The following is a 25,178-nucleotide window of genomic DNA, read 5'->3' as shown; positions in this document are numbered from 1 at the left end:
TGTTTGCCTGATGTTTTTTTTTAGTCGTGCGTGTCGGCACATTATGTAAAGACGCTAACAGTGGTTAGGTTTGTTTAAAATGTCTCCTTGCAATCAGGGTTGCCAGATTTGCAGGATTCTGCATCGCACTTAATCTTTTTTTTTTTTAAGCTTAAGAGCTCACAACATCTGACCTGCCTCAAATGTTTATCACAGTTATTTATTTATTCATTCTCGGATATGCTGAAATGAATGCCATTTTTACTTTAGGAACCCAAAATGTAGGATTAAATGTGATCATAACAGGCTTAGTTTTTTTTGTCATGTACTAAAATGAGAATTTCTTTGTTAATGTTTTAAAATATTTAGTAAAATATTATTTACTGTCATCATGGCAAAGATAAAAGAAATCAGTTATTAGAAATGAGTTATTAAAACTATTATGTTCAGAATTGTGTTGAAAAAAAAAAATCAGCTCTCCATCAAACAGAAATTGGGGAAAAATAAACAGAGGGGCTAATAATTCAGGGGGGCTAATAATTCTAACTTTAACTGCATGTGTCTCATAGAGCATAGTGCCAAGAAGCACCAGAGAAAATACTATATACTTGCCAAATTACTGGCTAAAATAACTAATGTTTAATTGTTAATAAAGACTTCTATGCTCACCTGCAATTATTCATTACAAATAAAGCAATGAAAATTAAAGCACCACTGATAAAGGATGAAAAGGGGCAAGGCAGTTTTCCAATTGTCAATTTTTCTCTCAATGATTTATCAGTGAGTGACACTTGGCTGTCCACTAACATTATTGAGAAAAAATATTGTAAAATCTTAGCTGTTTTAAATGTTTAAATATTTTCTTTTTGATATAAAAAGTATAGCATTATTGTGAATTAAAACTATCTACAAAACAATTTACAAATATAAATGTAAAACATTAACCATAACATGTTAATTAAGTCCAACACCATGCACAGATTTGACACGGTTTAGAAATGTATCAATATCTCGACTCAATATTCTGTATCAAATCTGTATCAAAACTATTTAAAAATAACTGTTTTCCATTTTAAGATATTCCGTCATTTTTCAAGCCAACCAGTCAAGCATTAGGTAAGGGTTCATTAGTAGAACACATGGCCGATTTAAACAATTACTTTCAGTAAATCAGTTTTTACAAACTTAAAAAAAAAAAAAAAAAAAAAACTAGAACATTTCAGATAGATTAAGCAATTCTGCGTGTAAACCGAGAACTTGGCAACCCTACCTTATATTATCAGCCTGAATGTAAACCAGTGAATGAGGACCGCCATCTTCTGGTCAAGATACGAACTCTCGCAACTGTGCGCTTCATTTGTTTTATTTACATTATTAGGCACAATCCCAAAGTGTTTGTTTCTTGAAGCGAGTTTGCTAACATATCTGGCGTCAGAACACCGACTAAAGCTGTCGTATGAGCGAATATTCGACATTTTACTTGCTCTCTGAGAGTCTCGGTGTGGCTGAAAGATTTTACCATCAAAGGTGAGAATTTGAAACGGCCACACAACATTATACATGAAGGGAATTTTCTTGCTCTCCTACACATTTGATTGTTCAACTCATTTTGTGCTGTACGAAGATAAATCACATAATGTTAGTTATTCCTGGCTGAAGGTGGAGGTCTTGTAAAATATGAAGCTTTCAAAACCCGTTAAAATTCGGCTTTGTGTGCCAGTTAAGTTGACTGCATGATATATGGGCCTAATAATTTAACAGACAAAGAACAAGTCTGAAACTTTAATTCAGGCTTAGCTAATTTATCACCTCAACTTAACAACAAACAAAACGTGTTTTGTAAATAAAAACTGAATTAAAATGATTGTGAAAGATAAAATTATTAATTCAAAGTTTATTTAGGTATAATGTTAAATGTTGAGGAATTTTGTGAGCACAGGGACCAACACTGTTACATATGATTTTACCCAAGGTGACTTACAAATGAGGATACAAGTTAATTATCATTAGATACACATTTTTGTTTTATTAGTAAGATTTTTTTAAAATCTAATATTCCAGAATCCAGACTGTTCTGACTAGACTAGTAATAATTGAAATAGCTGTTACAACTAAGATCAGAATTGTTACTAGTAATAATTACAAAATGTACTACTATCTAGGGCTGCACGATATTGGAAAAATTGGACCGATATTTTGTTTTGCTGTGATATATTTTGCGAAATAAATACAATGTATCTTTTTGGAAAGAATTAATGAATTTAGACTTATTTGGGAATGTTCTGGAAGATTATTGGGAAGATAGAAGTGAAATATGTTATATCAAATTATTCCGGTACAGAATAATCAAATGTACAACCACTGTAACAACACTGACTTGTACAACAAGATTTAGTTATTTATACAATCAAGCACTGTATAGTCTTCATTGAATAAATAATTTCATAAATACATATTTACTAGGCACAAACTGTACAATTTCGTGTCCACACCATTACGGTTAACTTGGTGACTCCAAAAATCTTGTGGCTCCTGTTCAACAATAATCCCAACATATAAACTCAGCATTTCACTTCCTGCCATGTGACTATTGCAGATGTGATGCTAAACTATATATTGTGCTGCCCTGCTACTATCTAATAAGTACTAATTCTAATAGATAAATGCTGGTATGCAATAAAAATATTAATATGGAAGATTATCTAATAGATAAATACTAGCATCAAATGATTAAGTGCTTATATTAATGGTTCATCTCAATAATAAAAAAAGTCTATAATTGTTTAAATGATTCTTTTTCCTAAAATAAACAAAAATAATGATGTTCATTCTGATCAAAACGACTAAGTATTCAAGCTTCAATTGAATGGTGACTTTAACCAAATTTTTTAATGGCTTAAAAAAAAACTTGTACTGTAGTGCAAAGTTCATGTGGACCACTTTTATTTTGTGTTTATGATGTTTTGTTCTTTATTAACCCTTCAGTGTATGGAATAGAGCAGCGTGAACCCTCTTCAAAGTATCTCCTTTTGTGTTCCACAGAACGACAACGTGAAGGTGAGTCAAGGATGATAGAATGGGCATATAATCCACCAAAGAGTGCTTAAAAGTTCAATACATGCTTGTTCAAACAGTGCTACTACTCACAATTAGGTATTTACTTCATATTTGTAAACACGGTGGCAGATTTATGACAGAAGGCGATGGGAACATTAATGCTCGCAGGTGCTTGCTGCAATACCGTGACAGCCTGCCAACCGCAGACAGCGCTTGTAAAACACGAGAGACATCAATTCAATTCTGATGGGAACGATGTTAATCACTCACAGCTGCTCGATCGCATGTTTGACCTACAGCTGACTAAACCGACAATAAAAACGACAATCACATCATTGCAATTTCCCCATTAAATTGGCACAGTGCCACATTTGGATTTATTTCGTTATCAGGTTGGAAAGCAATTGTAAAGAGAGGGCAGAAGGCAATATGGCAGAAAGATTGACACTTAATTAGTTGAGTTCTTCAGAGGAAATAGCTGCAAATTGACTGCTTAATCATCAATAGTAAATATTTGTTGGGAAAAACTCCAGATCAGATTTTGTGTATATATATATACAGTTGAAGTCAGAATTATTAGCCCCCCTGTTTATTTTTTTCCCAATTCTGTTCAACAAATTTCTAAACATAATAGTTTTATTAACTCATTTCTAATATCTGATTTATTTTATCTTTGCCATGATGACAGTACATAATATTTGACTAGATATTTTTCAAGACACTTCTATACAGCTTAAAGTGACATTTAAAGGCTTAACTAGGTTAATTAGGTTAACTAGGCAGGTTAGGGTAATTAGGCAAGTTATTGTATAACGATGGTTTGTTCTGTTGACTGTCGAAAAAAATAAAGCTTAAAGGGGCTAATATTTTGACCTTAAAATGGTTCATAAAATTAAAAACTGCTTTTATTCTAGCCGAGATAAAACAAATAAGACTTTCTCTATAAGAAAAAATATTATCAGACATACTGTGAAAATTTCCTTGCTCTGTTAAACATAATTTGGGAAATATTTGAAAAAAAATAATAAAAAAATCAAAGGGGGGCTAATAATTCTGACTTTTACTGTATATTTATCATTTAAAGTGAAATTTATGCTCATCCAAGACTTTTCTACATGTTAGTATAGTAAAAAGACAAAAATCACAATTTAAAGTTCTAAAAGACTGGCCGCCAGCTGTCCAAACATGCCCATGTCAGATTTTAATGTAGCATTTCTCCACATCAGTCTCATTGCTCAGTATATCGCTTACAGATCTGTGATGGAAACCAAGGGTGGCTGTGTTTTTTTGGCCTTACACATGTAGACGGATGCCAAAGTCAGAAACATTGAAAGCAGACGGCCAATGCAACATGATACAGCTGATAAAACATATCTGTCAGTGTACTCTCATTCACACTCATGCAAACGTTTGTTATTTGATTTGGCCTTAACAGAACTGGGGAAATATACTTAATAAAAAGTCAGACATTATTGGCCTTTGCCCAAATAAATGCACCAGATCCTGAGGTAAAACTTGGGGTAGGATTTTGGGGTTCTTTGGGTGAGAAAACTCAATATTTTAACAATCTTACTTAAACTGTTGTCTGTACACAATAACTTGCATGGGTGAATCACATAAGAACACGTGGCGGTTATATTTCATTACACATATGTATTCACATACTCACGTACATACAGTCTTCAGCATATATAAGTACACCTCTCATAAATCTATCTTTTAAATTAATATTTTTAATAGGAAGCCCTACAATATTATATTTGTGCATAAACATTATATTAGTCATGTAATGAAACCAAATCTGGAGCTTGTCTATCAAAATAACGTACAACAACGCTCCAAAAACTAGTACACTCAAATTTATATGTTATAGAAAAATATAAAATACAAATTAAAAAAAAAGAGGAAAAATCAATTCTCAAATCAAAACTCAATTATGCTGAGCACAGTACTTGAACCACTATGATAAAAAACTGGTATGTTACTCTGGATTTACTAGCTTTGTGTTTGGGTAAGTCAATTTGTCTGATAACAATTATTCCAAATTTCAAATAACAATGGTGTAATTTGGAACTTTTTCCCCCAAATTGACAAATGGTCTCAATAATAAAACGTTTTCTTTTGTTGTGAATAAAAATCTGGGTTATTCCAGTTAATATTGCTTTCCTAACTGTTTTAACTGTTGAGTTATATCATTGGTATTGTGTTGAATATATAATGAATATTATATTAAAATGAAAATTATTAAAAATTTATATATTGAAAATAAAAAGAAACTGAGAATTTCCAAGTGGTCTCTTAATATTTATCAATAGTCAGAAAGTTTTTCTTAAGTTAACTAAACTGATGCAGTTAATTTATAGTGAAGGCTTTTGCCATATATATATATATATATATATATATATATATATATATATATATATATATATATATATATATATATATATATATATATATATATATATATATATATATATATACATATACATATACATAGTTGAAGTCTGAATTATTAGCCCCGTGTTTATTTTTCCACCAATTTCTGTTTAAAGAAGAGAAGATTTTTTTCAACACATTTCTAAACATAATAGTTTTAATAACTCATTTCTAATAACTGATTTATTTTATCTTTGCCATGATGACAGTAAATAATATTTTAATAGATATTTTCAAGACACTTCTATACAGCTTAAAGTGACATTTAAAGGCTTAACTAGGTTCATTAGGTTAGGCAAGTTAGGGTAATTAGGCAAGTTATTGTACAACGATGGTTTGTTCTGTAGACTATCGAAAAAAAAAATTGCTTAAAGGGGCTAATAATCTTGACCTTAAAATGGATTTTAAAAAATTTAAAAACTGCTTTAATTCTAGCCTAAATAAAACAAATAGGACTTTCTCCAGAAGAAAAAATATTATCAGACATACTGTGAAAATTTCCTTGCTCTATTAAACATCATTTGGGAAATATTTAAAAAAGAAAAGAAAAAAAAAAATCAAAGGGGGGCTAATAATTCTGACTTCAACTGTATACATATATCGATCAAAAGTTTGGGATCAGTATGATTTTTAAATGTTTTAAAATAAGCTTCTCCTGGCACCATGGCTGCATTTATTTAATCAAAAATACAGTACAAATTGTAAAATTGTGAAATTGCACTATACAATAACTGTTCAAAAGTAGTTTATAATTTAATTTAATCATTTAATCCAGTGATTTTAAAGATGAATTTTCAGCTTCAGAGTCACATGATCCTTCAGAAATAATTCTAATATTAATTGTTATTATTGTTGTTATTATTATTATCATTAATGGTAATAGTGACTGGAGTAATAATGTAATCTGAAACTACATACAATAAGAAAGCAGTTATTTAAAATTCAAATGAAATATTTAACAATTTAAAAAAATAAAATTAATAAATGCCGCCTCAATGAACAGAATAAATAAAAAAAAAATAAAATAAAATAAAAAACATGAAAAAAAAAAAAAAAAAAAAACATGAAAAAAAAAAAAAAACTGATCCCGAACTTTTGACCGGTAGTGTATGTAGAAACATTATTATATTTAACAAATTTAAAATACAATAGTTATTGGGAAAACGACCCAGACGTGTTTTTCTGAGATTCACACACACACAAACTTTAGAGGGAAAAATCTATTTTGTCGTTCAGGTTTTCTCAGAGCACTTTCATGCCTTTAAATTAGATGTAGCAAAATATCCACTGACACACGACAAAACTGTGCTTCTACCTTCAAAGATCTGCTGCAAATGGCTGAAATCTTTATTTCACATTATCATGGTGCGCTAAATTGACCCACCGCTGCATTGCTTTGAGTAAAGAGACTCCTGTCACGTCTCCTCAACTAATGAACTGAGAGGCAAGTGGACAAGACGATAAAAGAAAGCAACAGTCCCGGTACTGTAAAAGAATCCTGAGATCGATGATGCTGCATCGTGACCCTTGACGTTTACAGTTTATGATTCAAACCACAAAATCTGTAAATTCAGTTAAAGCTCAATGGTGAAGTCTGAAGTGCAGCAGAAAATATTAGAATCATCGGTTCAATCAAAAAAACCAAAATAAAACAAACAAACGTGGTTGATTTAAGCCAATGAAAGTAGTGATCTACAGTACGTCATAAAAAATACAAGCACCCCTTATTAAAGTAACCTATATAATCATTGACCAAAAAATGACCCAATTGTTTTATGAATAGGCCATTATATTACTCAAATCAAGTCAAACTGATAAAACCAAAAATAAAATACATTTTCTAGAACAAGAACTGTTCAAGTGTCAGCCATGTGCAGTCCTAAGCACTTATTATAATTGCAAAAAAAAGGTTTTTTGTCTATTCAGATATATGAAGCCAGACAATGGAGTAAGCTCACACAGAGATGTGTCTGAAGGCCGCAAAATAAAAAGACATCATTCCCTTTGCTTTTCTATTCAAATGCAGATCAAAAAAAGGCAAAACAGTGCAAGAGGTAAATGGTGCGAGAACCAAATGACTCCAGTGAGTAGCAGATGCCGAAAAAAGCAGGATGCACCTCTCCACCCTAACGAAACCAGGGAGGAGAGCATGAAACGAAGAAAGCGGGGTCCATCGGTCTACATGATTGGGGATATCCCTCCATCGCCAATTCAGAGTCCGTCCCAACATGATGACATCCCCTACACAGAGCTGTTAAATGTGTACAACAGGACAACACTGTCATAACTCACAAAAGGCAAGTGCTTGTTTGTGTTCAGCCTTATGATCATCACACCTAGTTTTGTCCGTTCGTCAGTATCCCCATTGGTTTGTTCGATCACTAGGAGCCCGGTGGGCTGTGGGCGTCTCCATCAGGCCACAGGGTAGCCGGTCTTCCTAATGCAACAGCATCTGGTAAAGAAGTCGGTTGCAATTGCTCGCTAACTAAATTTTCATACTCGCTACTGTCCTCATCTTCGTCATCATCGTCGTCTTCCTCGTGGTCTTCCTGGCCGGTGGCCTGGCGATTAAGGGAATCCGAGCTTGAGCCGTCTCCGTTGCCCAAACCCAGACTGGGAGAAGGGTGGCCGGGTGACCCTACGGCTTGTGGCCGCGGCAGCAGGATAGCGCTTGGTGAATCTGGAGGCAGTGCGGTGCTGTAGATTGGTGGAGATGACGAGTTCACAGATCTCTCTAAACTAGGCTCCGCTGAGGGACCTGAGAGCACGACCCCAGTCAGAGAAGAGTGTGAGGATTCAGGAAGGGTAGAGCTATCGGGAAGCGTCTCAGCGGCTGCCTCTTGGAGTCCTGTGAGGAATATAGAGATAAAGGATCGATATGGCTGTCATGATTAGGTTGCGATGTTGTTGACGTTAAAGCATGGGTCTCAAGGTGTTCAAGACTACTAAAGACTATTATACAGGTGTGAGTTGGAAGTGGTTGGAGCTAAACTATGCAGAGCTGTGGCCCTCCAGGAATTGAGTTTAAGACCACTGTGTTAAAGGGATAGTTTCTGAAAAATAGTAACTAGTTACAGTTATCAGCTACTTCATTCAAAAAGTAACTCGATCGATTTATCGATTACTCACACCAAAAAGTACGCATTACTGTTAAAAGTAATTTTTGAGTTTCTTTTCCAAAGAACATTTTTAATGCTCCCATTATTGCCCTTATAATATCACTTCATTGCTGCATGGAGAATACACTGTTGATCAGCTTCACAGTTAATTAATTTGCATTCTCACAACTAAAACACAAGACAGACCTAAACAAAAAGTATTTTTAAACCCTAATTTATTTATAAGTCAGACCAGCAGCACAAAAATAAAAATATCACAAGGTGATAAACCAGCTGAATAATATATTCAGAAATAAAAAAGCTAAAACTAAAGTTCATAAAGCATGATTAAAGTTTGTATTTAACCCTTAAACATGTTCCGACAATATACAACAAACACAAAACCTTTATGAAATAAATAAATGAAAGTAATCTGAATCATCATTCAGAATCGGTTCAGTGAAACTCCAAAAGCACCAAAAAACTGCTATTGTAGACAAGCATATATTTTATGCATTTTAAACAAAACAAAAACATAACCAGCTGCTCAAAAATGAAATCTGAGCAATTTTCATATTAACCACAAATTAAATGTGGTATGTCAACAACTTATAAAAGTAAGCTGTGTATAATCAAAGTGCAAAATCTGCTGTTGTATAACACTTATAAAATATTTAAAATAAAAAAATATTTTTTGAACAACGCATTTTTTTGAACAATACAACACTATACATTTTAAATAACATGTGCTCTGAATTATAACAGAAATGTGACACAGTATCTACTAAAATAGACTGCAGCCAAATTAATTAATTTACCAAGTAACGGACAAACGCATCATACTGTAACAGTAACAGAATTAATATATTTTAAAATTAATGCGTTATAGTATTAGTTACATTCAAAAGTAATGCCGTTACAGTAACGCATTACTAGTAACACGTTTTTACCCAAGACTGCACAATTTACGCACCCTCTATGTTTCAAACCTGTTTTAAGTTTTCTTTCTTTAATGCAAAAGATTTTGAAAGCTTTTATAAGTTTCTTGTTTTCAGTTGACCACAAATGAAGATATTTTGAAGAATGTTGGAAAGCAGTAGCCATTGATTTCTGTAGTATTTTTTTACTAATGATGCCAGTGACTGCCAGTTTCCAACATTCTTCAAAATATCTTCAACTGAATATGCTCAACTGAATTGTAATATGGTCAAATGAAAACAAGAAACTCATAAAGCTTTTGAACTGCTTGAGGGCGAGTAAATCCATTTTTGGATTTAGGGGTGGGGTTTGAGGCCACACCTTCTTTTAAAAATCTTGTTTTCATATAAATGAAACCATTTAAGAGGCACTGTTGCATGCTCTCCCTGTGTTTGCATGGGTTTCTTCCAGGTGCTCCGGTTTCCCCCACAGTCCATGTGCTATAGGTGAATTAAATCAACTAAAATTTACCGTAGTGTACATGTGTGAATGTGAGAGTGTATGGGTGTTTCCTAATACTGGGTTACAGCTGGAAGTGCAAACGCTGCGTAAAACATATGCTGGAATAGTTGGTGGTTCATTCCACTGTGGTGACATAAGGGACTAAGCCAAAGGAAATAAATGAAATCATATATATTTTTATGAATTAGCAAATGGTTCTGTTTCTTCAGGCTAGCTCAGCATATTCAGTACACTCGGAGTTATTTGTTTAGTTTTTCCATACACACTTTTTTGTGTGTTTGTATATTAACTACTGAACCGTGTGTGTACAAATTTGAACAGTATTAGTAATGAGTCGTGAGGACGTACTTCTTTCTTCTTCAGCACTGTTACGTTTCCTGAGAGCGATTTCCTCTTTGAGTTTGTTCACTTCTTCTTGGATTTTCTCCCTCACTCTTTCACTTTGATCAACTTCACCACACACTGCCTGCAGGATGACAGAAATTCACAGAGCACACTGTCATTTCTGGCCTCATTTCTTTAAAACAATTACATACTATTTTAACCAGGATCTATGAAGAACAACCTGAAAGTAGAGTATAAACTCACCTGCACTCTTTCTTGAAGGGCACTATACACCTGAAATATAGCCCGTATGTCCTTCATCACTCCATCCTTATCAAAGAACTCAGTTCTATAAATAAAAGAAACATTTTGTAATTAGCAATTATGTATTCGAGTATTTACTGCATCAAAACTTTGACTTGACTTTTAAGTACAGTAATGTGAATCGTGCAAACAGGGCTTTATAGAAATAAGTTAACAATTATTTTCTAGACAAGTACAGACTTATATACTGGCAAGCCTGACTGATCTGAGAATATTTAGCAGTTTTGAGATTAATTCTAATCAAACTGATTAGTAGGATTGGTTTCCAGTGTGTTAGTTCTAAAATAAACCAAAATTGTTATTGTATATTGCACACTGCAAAAAAGGTTAAAGAGATGAATATTGCTTCGAATTAAATATTTAAATAAATATTTTACTAGCAATTTGTGACCTTCTCACTTATCAGAACATTCATATATCAGTACTGGTCAACAAGTGTTTCTTCCAGTTAAAAATACTGTACGTTTATTCTGTAAAGATGCTTTAAACTAATCAAAATTTACAGTAAGGCATTCATATTGTTAAGAAACATTTTAAAATTATATTTAAGTCCTGATTAAAAATAATAATAATTCCCTTGTAAGCTGCATACATGTTTTCAACAAAGCTAATAATAAAAAAAGGTTTCATGAGCACTGTATCAGTGTAGTACATAATTTTCTGAAGAAAGAATAAACATTGAAGACAAGAAAATAATGCTTATTCACTGAAGTACAACCTTTGTGAGTTAACAGAAAAAAAAATCTTTAAAATATAAAAAAAAAAAATCTAACCAACCCCCAAACTTTTTAAAGGGTTGGTCAGACAGTATATAGAACTAAATTATGCAATAACTTACTAACTACATTCAATGATACTGAAAATTGCAGCTCTAAGTTGCCTCACCCATGTTCTTTAATAACACTGGCGTAGTTCTTGGAGGTGTTCGGCACAGATGACACTTTATATTCCTGTTGACTGGTGTTGCCCAGGTTTGGGATGCTTAGAGATATCCGTTGATTATATCTGCTAAAATAAAGATCAACATTACACTACAAATACTCATAAGGACAATATATATTACACAGCATAAACATTACGAATGGATTGTGTTCATGTTGAACTGCATAAAACTGTCACAGGTAAGGTTAAAAAGGTTACCCTAGGTTTTAGGATGGGTTAAGGTGTAAGGGATGGTTCAACAGTGAAATTATAAATGTAGTTACAGATGCACATGCAGATATGTTTTTAAAAATAATTTCAATGCAAAAACATGTATGTACATAAGTGCACTGTAGCAAGTTAATAATTTAAATGTAAGTACATAGTAATTAAGGCCACTTAATATGAAGTGGTACCCAGAGTCATGATTTTTATTATACTTTGTGAATTCTACAGGATTACCTCTACAATTAAACAGGATGTACGTACTTTCTGTTGGGTCTAAAGAGCACATACTCCAAAGCATGTGTGGAACTATTGGCTGTGGAGATGAAGCTGAAGAGGAGGAAGACCAGATCTGGGATGCCGAGGATATTGGTCAGCTGCTTATGGATCACCTGCTCCCTGAAGGACATCTGCTGTTGGGTGTTCCTTCTAAACCGGTACCAGCCGATAACATTCTGCCAAACAAAGAGGAGACACTGTGAAACAGGTCAGCTGGAACGCACGCAGAGGCACATCACAGGCCAAAGTACCTGTCAAGGTATCTAATAATTCATTTCTTTTCCCCTCCCTCTCACACTTTTATGCATATTTCATGGTAACTGCTTACTTTTCTTCTGTCCTTGAGGATTCTATTGAGATTTTCTTCATTGACGTTACCTGCATAGTCGTAGAAGCTGCAATATAAAAACAAAAACTTTCTTCAATTAAAACCTATAGATCATTTTTTATTTCAAAATAAAATGTTGCTGCAGAATTCAAATATTTTAGGTCATAATATTTTTTTTAAACGAATTAATACTTTTGTTCAGCAAAGACATTAAATTGATCTAAAGTGACAATTATACTATTTAAATTGTTACACATTTTCAAATTATTTCACTGATAATAAGAAAACTGAACACTAAATCAGTATATTTGAATGACTTCTGAAATATCATTTGACAGTGAAGACTGCTGAAAATAAATGAAACTTAAAAATGTTAATTATTTTAATATTTTACAATAATACCAGGTTCTAATACCAAACTAATGCGGTCTTGGTGAACTTCTTTCAGAAAAATCTAACCAACCCCAAACTTTTAAATACTAATATATATATATAGATTGTATAATACAGATTAAAGGTGGTTCTTACCTAAACAGTTGTGCACAAGGTTCATGATTATGGACCTCTGAAAAACAAGTAAATGAGAGCAATTAATTATATTCAATCTCAGAGTAATCAAGTATGTTGTGACTGTTCAAATGTCTAAATTTAAAGTGAAGTTCACATAAAGAAGAAAATCATGTCACCATTTACTCATCCTTCACTTGTTCCTAGGCCTGTAACGATATTTATTTTTTGTTGTACGATATATTGCACCAAAATATATTGCGATAAACGATATTATTGTCATTTTCAGACCATTTACTCATTATATAATGCCAGAAAGACAATATAATAGCATCACAATGCAAGTACACTCTTCCAAAGAGTATAATTCATTTAATTATATTTTTACAATTGAATAATCAGGCATTGGAATCAGAATGTGAGAACTGGTAAATAAATAAATAATAATCCTAAATAAATAATAATAAATGTTAACAAAAAAGTGCAAGGTAAAAAGTAACAGAGGCTATGATATCTGCTATCAGATCTTTTTTCAGTTGTCCGACACCCACATGCAAATATACTATAGTAATTCATAGTAAATACTATAGTGATTTTTTAACCTTACTCACACTGACAGCTCCAATAGAGATAGAGATAGAGATGTTGCATAATCAGCTAAAATGTTGCTAGAATAGTTTTTTATGTATGGGCGATATATATTGCATCACCAAAAATGATTGAGGTCATGTCCATGTGTTCTGCGACAAGTCCATATATTGATTATTAGGACAAGCCTACTTGTTCCAGTTTCTTCTGTTGAACACAATGGATGAATGTTTGAAAAAACACCCATTGACTTCCAAAGTGTTTTTGTCCAACATTCTTCACAATATCTTGTTTTTGTTTTCAACAGCAGGCAAAGGCATTCATAAACGTTTTGAACAACTTGAGTGTGAGTAAATGTTTGGATGAACTATGCCTTCAAAAAATCATGTGCATAGAGACACCATTAACCTTGGAATGAGCAAAGAAAAAATATGCTGTCAGATTTGCTGTACTCTCTAAAAACTGTATCATGTGACATGGAATCTCAGCCACCATGATCTAAAGATTGTCTAGAGGACAACATGACCTTCGTAATGAATCATCTTACAGCAAAATGTAAGAGACTACCAGGGCCCTTTTAATGTTGGAGGCCTTTGTGAAATTCTGTGTAAAGTGATCAGAGATGAAGGGGTCCTGGGAGCTGAGCCAAACTCAGAAACACGATCTCTTTATTTCGGAGAGAAGATATTTCCAGCAGTTATGAGCAAAAATTTAGACTACACCGATGTATGAGACAATGTCTCCCAGGTCCACTATCAGAAATACTGTCTGAAACAAGCTTACACGCCAGCCAAACATTTTTGGGTGATTTATCATGTTATTGACAAGCAGTGCATTTTTCTACAGTACTTCAGTTAGTTCAGCCTGAAAAGATTACATCAGCTGTATCTTGAACTGATAAAGTTGCTCTGCTTGCACATGCAGTAAATTAATCACATCCTCAAATGTAAAACATGTTATGTCTGTGATCAAAACTTGAATCCTTGGTATTTTCAAGTTTTGATAAAGCATGATTAAATAGACTAAACTAAACTGTTACATTTAATCAACATTTTCAGCTTAGAACAGAAAAGCATTTCAGCTGTTCATTTGCACAACAATGGCGTTTCAACAATGGACTTGTGCAAAAAAGCTCAACTATATTATTTATTTATTTTAAATTGATTAACTTATTGTCTTTGTGTGAAGTAGGGTTGTTGCGATACCATTAATTTATCTTACGATCCTAAACCAGCTGAAGTATCATGATACCAAGTAGTATTGCGATACTGTAAAGCATAACTCCAATTATAAAGAAAATTGTCATAAATACTATATTTTACATGTTATAGTAGGTCTTGAATTTAATTCATAATTCACTTATTATTGAAAAAATATTATTTGCATGTGACAAACTAAAATTTATTCCTTCCTTTTGTTTATTTTGTATATAATTGACCAACAAAAAAATACATTAAAATAAAGATACAAAATTTGTTAAAAAATAGCATTTTGTAGCATTTTAGCATGTTTCCTGTTGCTATTTTGAGTTTTTCTATTTTTTTTTTTTCAGTCTTATCAGGTAACAACCCAAAGTAATTCAAAATTTCACTTTGTTGGTTGTTCTTTTTAAGAGATTGGTGCGTTTGTTGTAGCTACTAAATCATATTGAGATGAACAGAAATGAACCGATTCCGGTGTGAGTTTGAAACATTAGAAAACATCGGAAAACTTGCAACCTTAAAGGGCTCCACAGACTTTAGTGACTTTTCCCCATTCGAAATGATCTATTGTAGAAAGATCGTTAATGACGATACTACCGTTTACAAACTACAGTGGTACAACCAGTATTTTGGAGGCAATAGTAACGCAATACTATCATAGTACCGGTAAACCGTGCAACCCTAGTGTAAAGTAGAAAAAAAATGTTTTTTTGAAAAACGATTAACTTATATGCATGCGTGTTCACTTTAGATTAAACACATATGCAGTATATTGACAATCGAAACCACTACGCTAAAAAGACAAGTATAGAGGAAGGCGGTATATTCTATTTACATTACAGGTAAAAAAATAGTGTTACTACCATTTGCAATGACTATTTTGATGCCATTTACACTTATAGAATATGGACATATAATATTAGCATCTCAGTAGTAAGGCTACATTACAGTATATAGCAGTATGCAATAGTATTTGTTTTCTATGGAAGTCAGTGTGTTTAGTAGGGCTGCACGATATTGGAAAAATCTAACATTGTGATATTTTTTTATTTTGTGATATATTGCGATATGAATACAATTTCACCATATGACTTAATATCTCTATTGGAAAGAATTTATAATGTTAGATCGATTGGGATGATTCTGCAGTGGGAATGCATCTCCATTAAATCTAATAAACAATCTTTAACATTTTTACAGTCGCCCGACATATTTTCGTTGTTTTCTGTGCTACTTGCAGTGCGTTTCTGTATTTGCACGTGTTGTTCATATTTTCATGCACATGTTTAGTCAGAGATTGATGAATTAATGTTTACTATTTGCATCTCCATAAAATCCAATAAACAATCTATAAACTTTTTGGGGTCTGTGCTGCTTGCAGTGTGTTTTTGTGTTTGCATGTGTTGTGAGTATTTTTGCGCATAACCCTCTATAAATACAATCTAGAAAAAGATACAATTGAAATTAAGTGTTTTATTGTTTCCCGAGTCTAATAGTATTTAAGTACAGTAACTGAATGATAAAAATAATTCAATAAGTCAAAGTTAAGGTCAAAAATTGTACAATTTCTTATACCTGAATGCTTTTAAATCATTATAGAATCATTGCATAAACATTGCATATATCCTGAGATGTAACTGTTGCGAATGATCACATGGCGATATCGATACTGAAACGATATAGTGTGCAGCCCTAGCATTTACATTTCTAACATTTTTGAGCATGAGTTGAGCAAAAAAAAAAAAAAGGTGAAATTTCAACAGCAGCTTTTGACAGTAAAAAAATAAGCAAACATGGCCTTACCTATTACACTGAGGAATTCTGAGCTACCGATGTGTGAGTCACTGATGTTTAAAGTCTCCTCTTGCCTCACTTCTCCCAACAGGAAGCCCTCCTGAAAAGAAATGTAACATTTTTGCTATACCATTAACTGGCATTTCAATGAGATGAGATGTTAAAAAGGACTTTGGCTCAAAAGACACTTTACACAAATGGTACAAAATACAGCCTGTTTAAAAATTAGGGGTATTTTAAAGGCTAAATTCAGACCATGAAATGAAAAAATACAATTCCCTCAATCTTTTGTAATTTGTGTAGTACTTTTTTTAAAACAGACTCAATGATCGCAATGAATTTGTTAAACATGAAGAACAATCTGGGTGAACTACAGTGGCCATGTTGTCATCATGGTGCTTTCTACACACTTTTTAAATCCAGACATGTCTTTTATCACATATATGGTTTTCACATACTATAGAGACAATGTCATTTTCAATGCAGTCTATGAAAGTGTTCCTGATCATGTCAGTAAGACACTGTTCGTTTTATTTTACTGCCAATTCATTTTTAAATAAGACAAAGTTTGGTGCAGGATTTTTGGAGAGAATTGAAATCAGTGCTGAATATACTGGATAACAAAACTTTAAATTTGGTGACATGGTAGGGCAGTGGGTAACGCTGTTGCCTCACAGCAAGAAAGTCGCTGGTTTGAGCCCCAGCTGGCATTTCTGTGTTGAGTTTGCATGTTCTCCCATTGTTCGCGTAGGTTTCCTTCGGGCGTCCGGTTTCCCCCACAATTCCAAAGACAGGTGAATTGAGTAAGCTAAACTGTCCATAGTATATGTGTGTATGTCCTGGTCCTACAGAATGAGGTTTGAGTGTTGGGCTAATGACCCACCTCGTAAAACTTAGATGTTACAAATAGACATGGGCCGGTATAAGATTTTGACGGTATAATAACCTTGGATAAGTATATTACGGTTTCATGGTATTGCTATTACTGCTCCAAGTAATTTTAAATGTCTGGGTAAAAAAATCAACAAAACAGCCAACATGGTGTGTCGAAATATCAACTTTGATATAAACAGCCCTGGGAGTAAGTAAGTAAGTAAGTAAGTATTTAATATTTAACTAATTATACAAGTAATAACAATAATTAATTTATTCATTCATTTTCTTTTCGGCTTAGTCCCTTTATTAATCAGGGGTTGTCACAGCAGAATGAATCGCCAACTTATCCAGCATATGTTTTACTCAGCGGATGCCCTTTCAGCCACAACCCAACACCAGGAAACACCCATACACACTCTCACACACATACACTACAGCCAATTAGCTTATTCGATTCACCTATAGGCATGTGTGGGGGAAACCGCAGCACCTGGAGAAAACCCACGCGAACACGGGGAGAACATGCAAACTCCACACAGAAATGCCAACTGATCCAGCCGGGGCTCGAACCAGTGACCTTCTTGCCATGAGGCGTTTGTGCTATCCACTGTGCCACCGTGACGCCAGTAATAATACATGTTCTATACAATAACAGGTACATGTCAAAAAAGGTAAAACAAAACAAACAAACACCCTAGCAAACAAATAAACAAACAAGCCAAGTACTTTGTACCATATTAGTTGAGTGTGTTTACAATTGAAGCAAGAAAAATATTAATTAAAAATTAATTAAAAATTTATACAAAAAATACCCTGAAATTATTTTTATGTTATATATTATAATTTATATTAATTATTATTTATATTAATTATATTTATATGATATTATTACAGTGTTATTTACTGTTAAATATGGTCATTTTCAGGAACAAAGCTCTACTATGCTTCTTTTGGCATGAGGTAAAGTAAAAGTAAAAGGTTTTATATTCACACATTCAGGCTTTCTACGTAATAATATAATTTCAGAAAAGTATTCTTTGCAAATTCTAAATAGGGAAATCATATTAGCAACGACTATCAAAGTACAACATTGTTCACAGTCAATTAAATAGTGCTAATGCTGTTTTGAAGTCATATTTACATGTGATTTCAGTCGGAATATTCAAAGTACCATGGTTAACAATATAGGGAGCATGTCACAAGTTGTCACTGAACGAATGTGCCAATATAAAACCAACTTTACCTCAATCCTTTTGGCTAGGTCTCACTGAAATGGCTGACTATTTTTAGGTAATATTTGAAGGTGGTTTCAGATCAACCCCAACTGTACAAACTTGTCACTTGTTGACAGTATAATCAATAAACCTTCTTAAATTAAAACTAGAGTGCTTGTCATTCAGATTCTGCAGCAAAAAACGTCATATCTCTGACAGGATGAAAACAGGTTAATCATAACTCTCAACTAACCAGCCCAAAACAACTATGTGAAGCCTGCAGGTTCAATGGCAGGTCACCTACTTCCCTAAAGCCTCAACAGGAGATTAGAGGGCATGACACAAACAGCAAAATGACCATTATCATATTAGTATTTTGTAAACACGTCATTCAGTATGCATGCCAGACATTCCAAGTTTGCATTTGACAGGTGTTGCTGACAAACAAGTTAGCCAGCAGCCAGCTAATGTGACTGTATTGACGTACTGGGTCTTTAAAACACGACAGACAACGAGTTTAAATCAATGAATGATACTAGACAGAGTACATTTTTGACAGCGAACGAATAAGCAGTAAATAAAGGGCAATGCCACTTTCTGAAAAGGTCGTAAAATCTGTCGGCTTGAAGGTTTGCTAGCTGTCACCCTGGCTGCGATCCAAAACCTAGTGAGCTGCCTACCTAGTGTGCAGTTTGTTTGGAACCAACTGCGCGTTTTGGGTCAGCTTTACTTGACTTTTGATATCTAGGCACTTCCTTGACATGAAATTATACAAAATTACAAAAATCCCAGAATTTTGGAGGTTCTTGTGCAGATTTGTTGATAACAGACGCAATCTAGTTAGGCGCCTCAATGTGTTTTGAGACAGAGCCACTCGGTAGCCACACCAGGAAGATGACACCGGGAAATGAATTAATTCTGATTTGATGGAATTAACATTTTGTTGTTTCGCTATGCGGTCGAGCCCTTAAACGTTTATCACAAAAGGCACGTGACAAGGTACTTACATGGTCAGAATTGCTGTTGGCGCTGTGATAACACACAGAACTAAAAGTATATCCCGAAATTGACGCCGCCATGATGGAAACATACGCGCTGATCCCACAATCCTTTGCGCAAAGACTGTCCATGAATAAACAAACCCAAAAAGTAAGAGATCGTGATTGAAAAAAAAGTTAACAGCATATTTTAAAGTACAGAAATAAGCACTGATCTCTGTCAGTGTGTGTATATATTTAGATCAGTAATAATAATACATAAACGTATAAAGTCAATTTATTTGTTATTTGAAGTGTTTTATCTTAGTCCTTAAAACGTGTAAGTAAAACATTAAATATAAAATTTACATTTCTGTTTGAAACTAAATAGAAAGTAATAAATAAAATAAACATTTCTAAATATCACAATTTTCTCACAATTCATCTGTTTCATTAAACCAGATCAATTAAATACGTTTAGTTTCTTGTCCATTTTTATCTTAAAATGTGAAATATTAATTCATTTATTTAATTAAAATGTTAAACCTTATCCAAGTAAAAGAAAATACGTAAAATGTAATAAATAAAATACATGTATTCAACGCTTAGTTATTTACACACTTGTTTAACATAATACTTTAAAATTTGAAAACAAATAAAAACACTAATAAAAATATAATATTTAAATAAAAAAATAATATGATGTAAAACATTTTCTAATTTTTTTAGCAGGTTACAACCTTTATTTTGAAGTGTCATGTCGATTACCAAGTTTAATTTTACGTCACCGGATGTTGACAAGACAGGACGTCAGGATGGAGTCGTCAGTGAGTACACATGGGACAGGAGATTGTCCAGTTAATTGTACAAAATCAGAAGATTTTGCGCCTTCAAAACTCGGAACAAAGGAATAGTAAGAGATTTCTTTACTTGAGTGGCTAACCCTGCTCTTAGTCGCTCTTACAGGAGACCAGCGCGCAGTTAAATGAGTGTTTTTGTCATTCTGCACACGCATGTTGTATATTCTGCCCAGCAACTGTTACACGTGAAATGTTTCCCCTGAGTAGTTAACGTGAAATGTGTACGTTAACCATCAAAATGCATTTAGGAGATTTTTACAGTTTTCGAACACAGTAGATAAACATTGTAAATAACGATAAATGTCATCCTTGTGTGGAACTTATAGGAATGTGTATTTTAAGAGTGACTTGTAACAACCTCTGGAGTTCATTAAATTTGATTAAAATACTTCGAATTTATAACCCAGGAGTTCTCCAAACGTTCTCAAAAGTTTTCAAACTAAATACATGCTTTTTCCCTTCATGACATCTAAAAGTAAACGAAGATATTAACATGTTACATATTAAGTTATATGTAGTAAATAAAAAAATAATTCCTTTCATATACAAAATATTTTACGAATAAAGGCAAATGGGAGAATCCTTAATGAATAATTAAATAAACGCATTAACGAATATGTTTCCCCTGAGTAGTTAACGTGAAATGTGTACGTTAACCAGTGTAATACATTCAGGAGACGTATACAGTTTTCGAATTCAATAGACAAACATTAAAAATAACAATAAATGTCATCCTTGTGGAATTTATAAAAACGTGTTACTTAAAAGTTACCAATAACAGTTAATTAAATGTAATTAAAATGCATAGAATTTATAACTCATCATGAGTTCTCAAACAGTGCAAAAGTTTTCAAACAAAATACATGCTCTTTGCTTCAAGACATCTAAAAAATTTACATACATAGATATTAAATATATTTAGTAATATGTATCTATGTTTATTTTTTAGATGTCATGTCAAATGAGAAAAAAACTGAATAATTAAATAAACACGTTAAAAACTAATAATTGAATGAAGCGTGTGTTTTGCAGATCTAAAGTGTTTGCAAGTCACCCCTCCTTTTTCTCTCAAATGGGTCTGATTGCATGGTTTAATAAAAACAATTTCTTTCAGTAATTACTTTGAATGCAATCACCTTTTTTAATACCTGAACTTGTATAGCTTTTTGTGATGATTTTATTTTTGTCCATTAATATTTGTCTTGAAGCTGGGATGGTGCATACAAGAGAGAGCTGCAGACTTACAAGGATATTGGAGATGTTGGAGAAATATGGTAATTTTGCTGTTTTGTGTCAAATACTGTACTGTATTTGGATGACTTAGGGCTGCACACTATATTGTTTGAGCATCGATTTCGCAATGTGTGCGTCCGCAATAGTTACATCACAAGACATGCGATGTTGAGTTAGGATTATAGATGACCAGAAACCACAGGTCAAACACACACAAGATTCGTGGAGACATTGCAGAATTGAACCACGATAGAGTATCATCTACATGTGGTTTTAGAGCCTGTGACTGTGTGAGCATTTGAAGAGAGTTTAAATCATTTTAGTAGTGCATGAAGAAGTTTCATAAAGATTAATTTTATTAACTTATTTACATGGTGAAGACTATACACTATTTTACATTTGATTATTCAGTTTCTGTACCTGAATACTGTTAGTATCTCTCCAGAAAACCATTAAGCACAGTTTGTTTCAATTTAATTTTTGCTCAGTTGTGTTTATTTAGGACTGTAGTTTATGTATATAATAAATTACATAAAAATATTCATATTTCACTCCCCTACAAAATCCTTCCAAGTAATGACTTTGCAAATAGAGCTATTTAATTCATCTGGTGAAATTTGACTTAATCGCAATGTATATTGCAGAAAAACCTATATCACATTGTTCCATTTTTTTTCAATTTCGTACAGCCCTAGACTTCATAGTGATGTTTAAAATGAAGTTTTCCAGCACTAGTCTTTTCGGGCAGTGTACGACATCTAAATCAACAGCGTTCTCCGGTGTATCATTTGTGTTAAGGAATTATAAATACTCCACCTTTAGGTTTGGTGAGGAAAGCATGCATAGAGTGATCAGATGGATGGAAGCGCAAAATATATCTGAAAACGCTGCCATTCTTGATATTGGAACTGGAAATGGGATGTTTCTTGTGGAACTGGCAAGTGTGCAATTTTATTCTCTCTACCTTTAGTTATTTACTTTATATTTTATATTACTTTTCATTTTAATTTTACTTTTACTTGCTTCGTGTTTTAAAGGTGCAGTAAGCAATATTTTAAAACTGCTTTTGGCCAAAACCACACATGCACCAATCAGCAGTGAGGGGCATGTCTCTGACATTAAAAAGGCGCCAGGTCTTGTTGGGGTTTTGGGGATTTGTCATTTGACAAAATTAGCTTAGTGCACCTTTAATTGTGACACTGGTTTTAAATCATGAACAATTAAACAAGTGTAGATAATAGCAATAATAAGCATATTAATTATCTCTTAAGGCGAGGCATGGTTTTTCAAGCCTTACTGGAATCGACTATTCTAAGGCTGCTGTAGAGTTCACCACAAATATTCTGGAAGAAGAGGGCTTAAAAAATATAAATATTCAGGTAGTATTTTAATAAATAAATTCCTTGTGCTTCTCAGGGATACAGAATAGAGTATGATTTTGTCTTGTATTTAAAAGTCTTTGTGTGTCTAATGTGATGTCAGGTGGAGGATTTCCTGAACCCCAGCACGGAATTAAAGGGTTTTGATGTATGTATTGATAAAGGCACATTTGATGCCATTAGTTTGAGCCCAGAGGACAGAGAAGAGGCAAAAAAACATTATGTGACGTCTTTAAGAGCTGCCATGCAGCATAACGGCTTCTTCATCATCACTTCCTGCAACTGGACTAAAGAGCAGCTGCTGGAGATCTTCACACCTGGTACCCTTGTTGAAGCATATTTATTTGAGCTAATATTCATTAAAATTAAAATATATAAATACAAGAAAAATGTACTGTTTATATTGTTTAATACTGTAAAGATTGTAATGCAGTTATGTTTTTTTTAGGTTTTGAATTTGTGCAAGAGTTGCCCACCCCTCATTTCCAGTTTGGCGGTGTGACGGGTAACAGTGTGACCGCTTTGGTATTTCAACGGATTGACTGATGTTACACTTTTTTTACTTTAGTATTTTTTTGTTCTTCTGTTAGGAAATCTGTTATGATTTTTAATAATAAACTCTTGGGAAAAAAACAAAAAAAACAATTCATAGTTTTTATTATGGGATGAAACTTAGAAAATAGTTTATCACTCTCAAAATAAGTATTTATCTATTTATGCAATTTTTTTTAAAATTTAAATGTATATTAACTTTTAAACAATACAATTCTTATAAAAATTATAAAAAATATATTTGACAATTATTTGAGCTTTTTCCCCATATCCTGCAAACCTGAGACTTAATTTTATTGATAAATATTTGATGACAATAATAGGATTTTTTGGTGCGCTTGATTTATTATTTTGTTTTTCACATTTTCATTTATGAGTTGCTGCAATGTGCAATATGGTTCTAGTGAAGCAAATTCTATATCATAACAATTCTTCCTGTCCACACAGACCCAAACTGTGAAAATTGTACACAGACTTTATATACAGCTTGAAGATTCATATAAATATAAAAAAAACTGACTTATGTAACCTATCCTGCCTTTTGAGTACGGAGAGAAACACATGAGGGCAGCATTGAGCTAGATATCCATTTTAACCCAGTCCTCATTAAATAAATACAAAGCAGTTAATAGTTGTGTACAATGAAAGATAAAGATTTTTTTTTTTTGTCTTTGTATGGTATGATTTTGTTAAGGATCTGAGCAGTACATTTTTCTTACATAGCTCTTAATGCATTCTGAAACTGCGTGGGCTAAAGAAATGCAGTGGAATGTATTAAATGGTGTTTACATTACTGTTCAATCATTTGTTTTTAAAGCCAGGTTTTCAGGGCACTGAAAAAGCCAATTTAATACTAAATTGTAAAATCAATTGAACAAAATAACAAATATTCTCAAAAAGCCTCTTTATTTGTGCTGCGTAATTTGTTTATCCATTTACTAAACATCCAGTAATTGAGCTTTCTTCCTAACCGTTTTCACGCACCAGAGCTTCTCCCTGAAGCTTTAAGCACAAGTTCTTCTGAATGTGTGTGTCTGTGCCTTTCATTGAAATGGCAGAACATTAACAAATGTCTCTCGCTTAATACCAGCTCACGCTATATAGAAACCCCAGGAATTGCACCCATACGGTCTCTGTTACTTCTCTCTTTCTTTGGGATATTTTACTTTTTCTGGGTCATTTTTTTAAGAAAAAGTCTGACAGCTGCACCTGATAAGAAAATGATTGAGCATCCAGAACACGACCGCTACCACAGCAACAGTGAAAGAGCAATAAAAGACTGGCTTTGGGCCACGATGCTGTGGTACTTGAAAGTGAGAGAAATCCCCCATACCTCTCTGGTTATTACCCCGTCCCCTCACCGCAGAATGAAATGAAAAACAAAGACCTGAATTTGAATCTCTCTTGGCACCTTCTAGAGATGAAAACAGAAGTTTACATTAGATTGGGAGTGTGAAAACTTGGCAATTTTTTTTCATGCATCAGCAATTTTGTCGGTAGGAATCTGATCAGATAGAGCATCCAGACACCTTTTATTGAAGCTGAGATGCTGAGGAGTGAATTAATAGTGTGTGAGATCGATGGC

At 33.2% G+C, this 25,178-nt stretch overlaps 2 protein-coding genes across 3 annotated transcripts; one reads left to right on the top strand and one right to left on the bottom strand.

Annotated features, from left to right (window-relative positions):
- Positions 1-6,565: 6,565 nt before the first annotated feature.
- abraxas2 (abraxas 2, BRISC complex subunit) lies at positions 6,566-19,682 on the bottom strand. 2 transcript variants are annotated; one of them, XM_056476849.1, is made up of 9 exons: positions 19,600-19,682; positions 16,512-16,602; positions 12,940-12,976; positions 12,412-12,478; positions 12,069-12,259; positions 11,544-11,666; positions 10,599-10,683; positions 10,359-10,476; positions 6,566-8,320 (listed from the first exon to the last, which is right to left on the bottom strand). In XM_056476849.1, exons 1-9 carry the CDS (start codon positions 19,669-19,671, stop codon positions 7,854-7,856), a joined length of 1,251 nt encoding a protein of 416 aa, XP_056332824.1. In that variant the 5' UTR covers positions 19,672-19,682; the 3' UTR covers positions 6,566-7,853. The 2 variants fall into 2 exon arrangements, with proteins under 2 accessions (XP_056332824.1, XP_056332825.1); XM_056476850.1 differs by having other exon boundaries at positions 11,544-11,663.
- A 688-nt stretch (positions 19,683-20,370) lies between these two features.
- Positions 20,371-23,665, top strand: eef1akmt2 (EEF1A lysine methyltransferase 2). Its single transcript, XM_056477115.1, has 6 exons — positions 20,371-20,482; positions 21,638-21,703; positions 22,485-22,599; positions 22,934-23,041; positions 23,145-23,361; positions 23,490-23,665. The coding sequence occupies exons 1-6, from the start codon at positions 20,385-20,387 to the stop codon at positions 23,585-23,587; spliced, it is 702 nt and encodes a 233-aa protein (XP_056333090.1). The 5' UTR covers positions 20,371-20,384; the 3' UTR covers positions 23,588-23,665.
- The last annotated feature ends 1,513 nt before the right edge of the window (positions 23,666-25,178 follow it).

Source organism: Danio aesculapii, chromosome 17 (assembly GCF_903798145.1).
Source record: "Danio aesculapii chromosome 17, fDanAes4.1, whole genome shotgun sequence".
NCBI classification, from domain to species: domain Eukaryota; kingdom Metazoa; phylum Chordata; class Actinopteri; order Cypriniformes; family Danionidae; genus Danio; species Danio aesculapii.
Note: the sequence above shows the minus strand (reverse complement) of the source record. Positions and strands in the feature narration are given on the sequence as shown.

What these genes read in the sequence shown, in the direction of transcription:
- abraxas2 (XM_056476849.1), bottom strand. Translation starts at nt 19,671, where the DNA reads ATGGCGGCGTCAATTTCGGGATATACTTTTAGTTCTGTGTGTTATCAC. An exon ending in CCAACAGCAATTCTGACCAT is followed by an intron (nt 16,603 to 19,599) that starts GTAAGTACCTTG and finishes ATTTCTTTTCAG; the next exon opens with GAGGGCTTCCTGTTGGGAGA. An exon ending in CCCTTCAAGAAAGAGTGCAG is followed by an intron (nt 10,477 to 10,598) that starts GTGAGTTTATAC and finishes GTCATCCTGCAG; the next exon opens with GCAGTGTGTGGTGAAGTTGA.
- eef1akmt2 (XM_056477115.1), top strand. Translation starts at nt 20,385, where the DNA reads ATGGAGTCGTCAGTGAGTACACATGGGACAGGAGATTGTCCAGTTAAT. An exon ending in AAACTCGGAACAAAGGAATA is followed by an intron (nt 20,483 to 21,637) that starts GTAAGAGATTTC and finishes TTTGTCTTGAAG; the next exon opens with CTGGGATGGTGCATACAAGA. An exon ending in GGAGATGTTGGAGAAATATG is followed by an intron (nt 21,704 to 22,484) that starts GTAATTTTGCTG and finishes CTCCACCTTTAG; the next exon opens with GTTTGGTGAGGAAAGCATGC.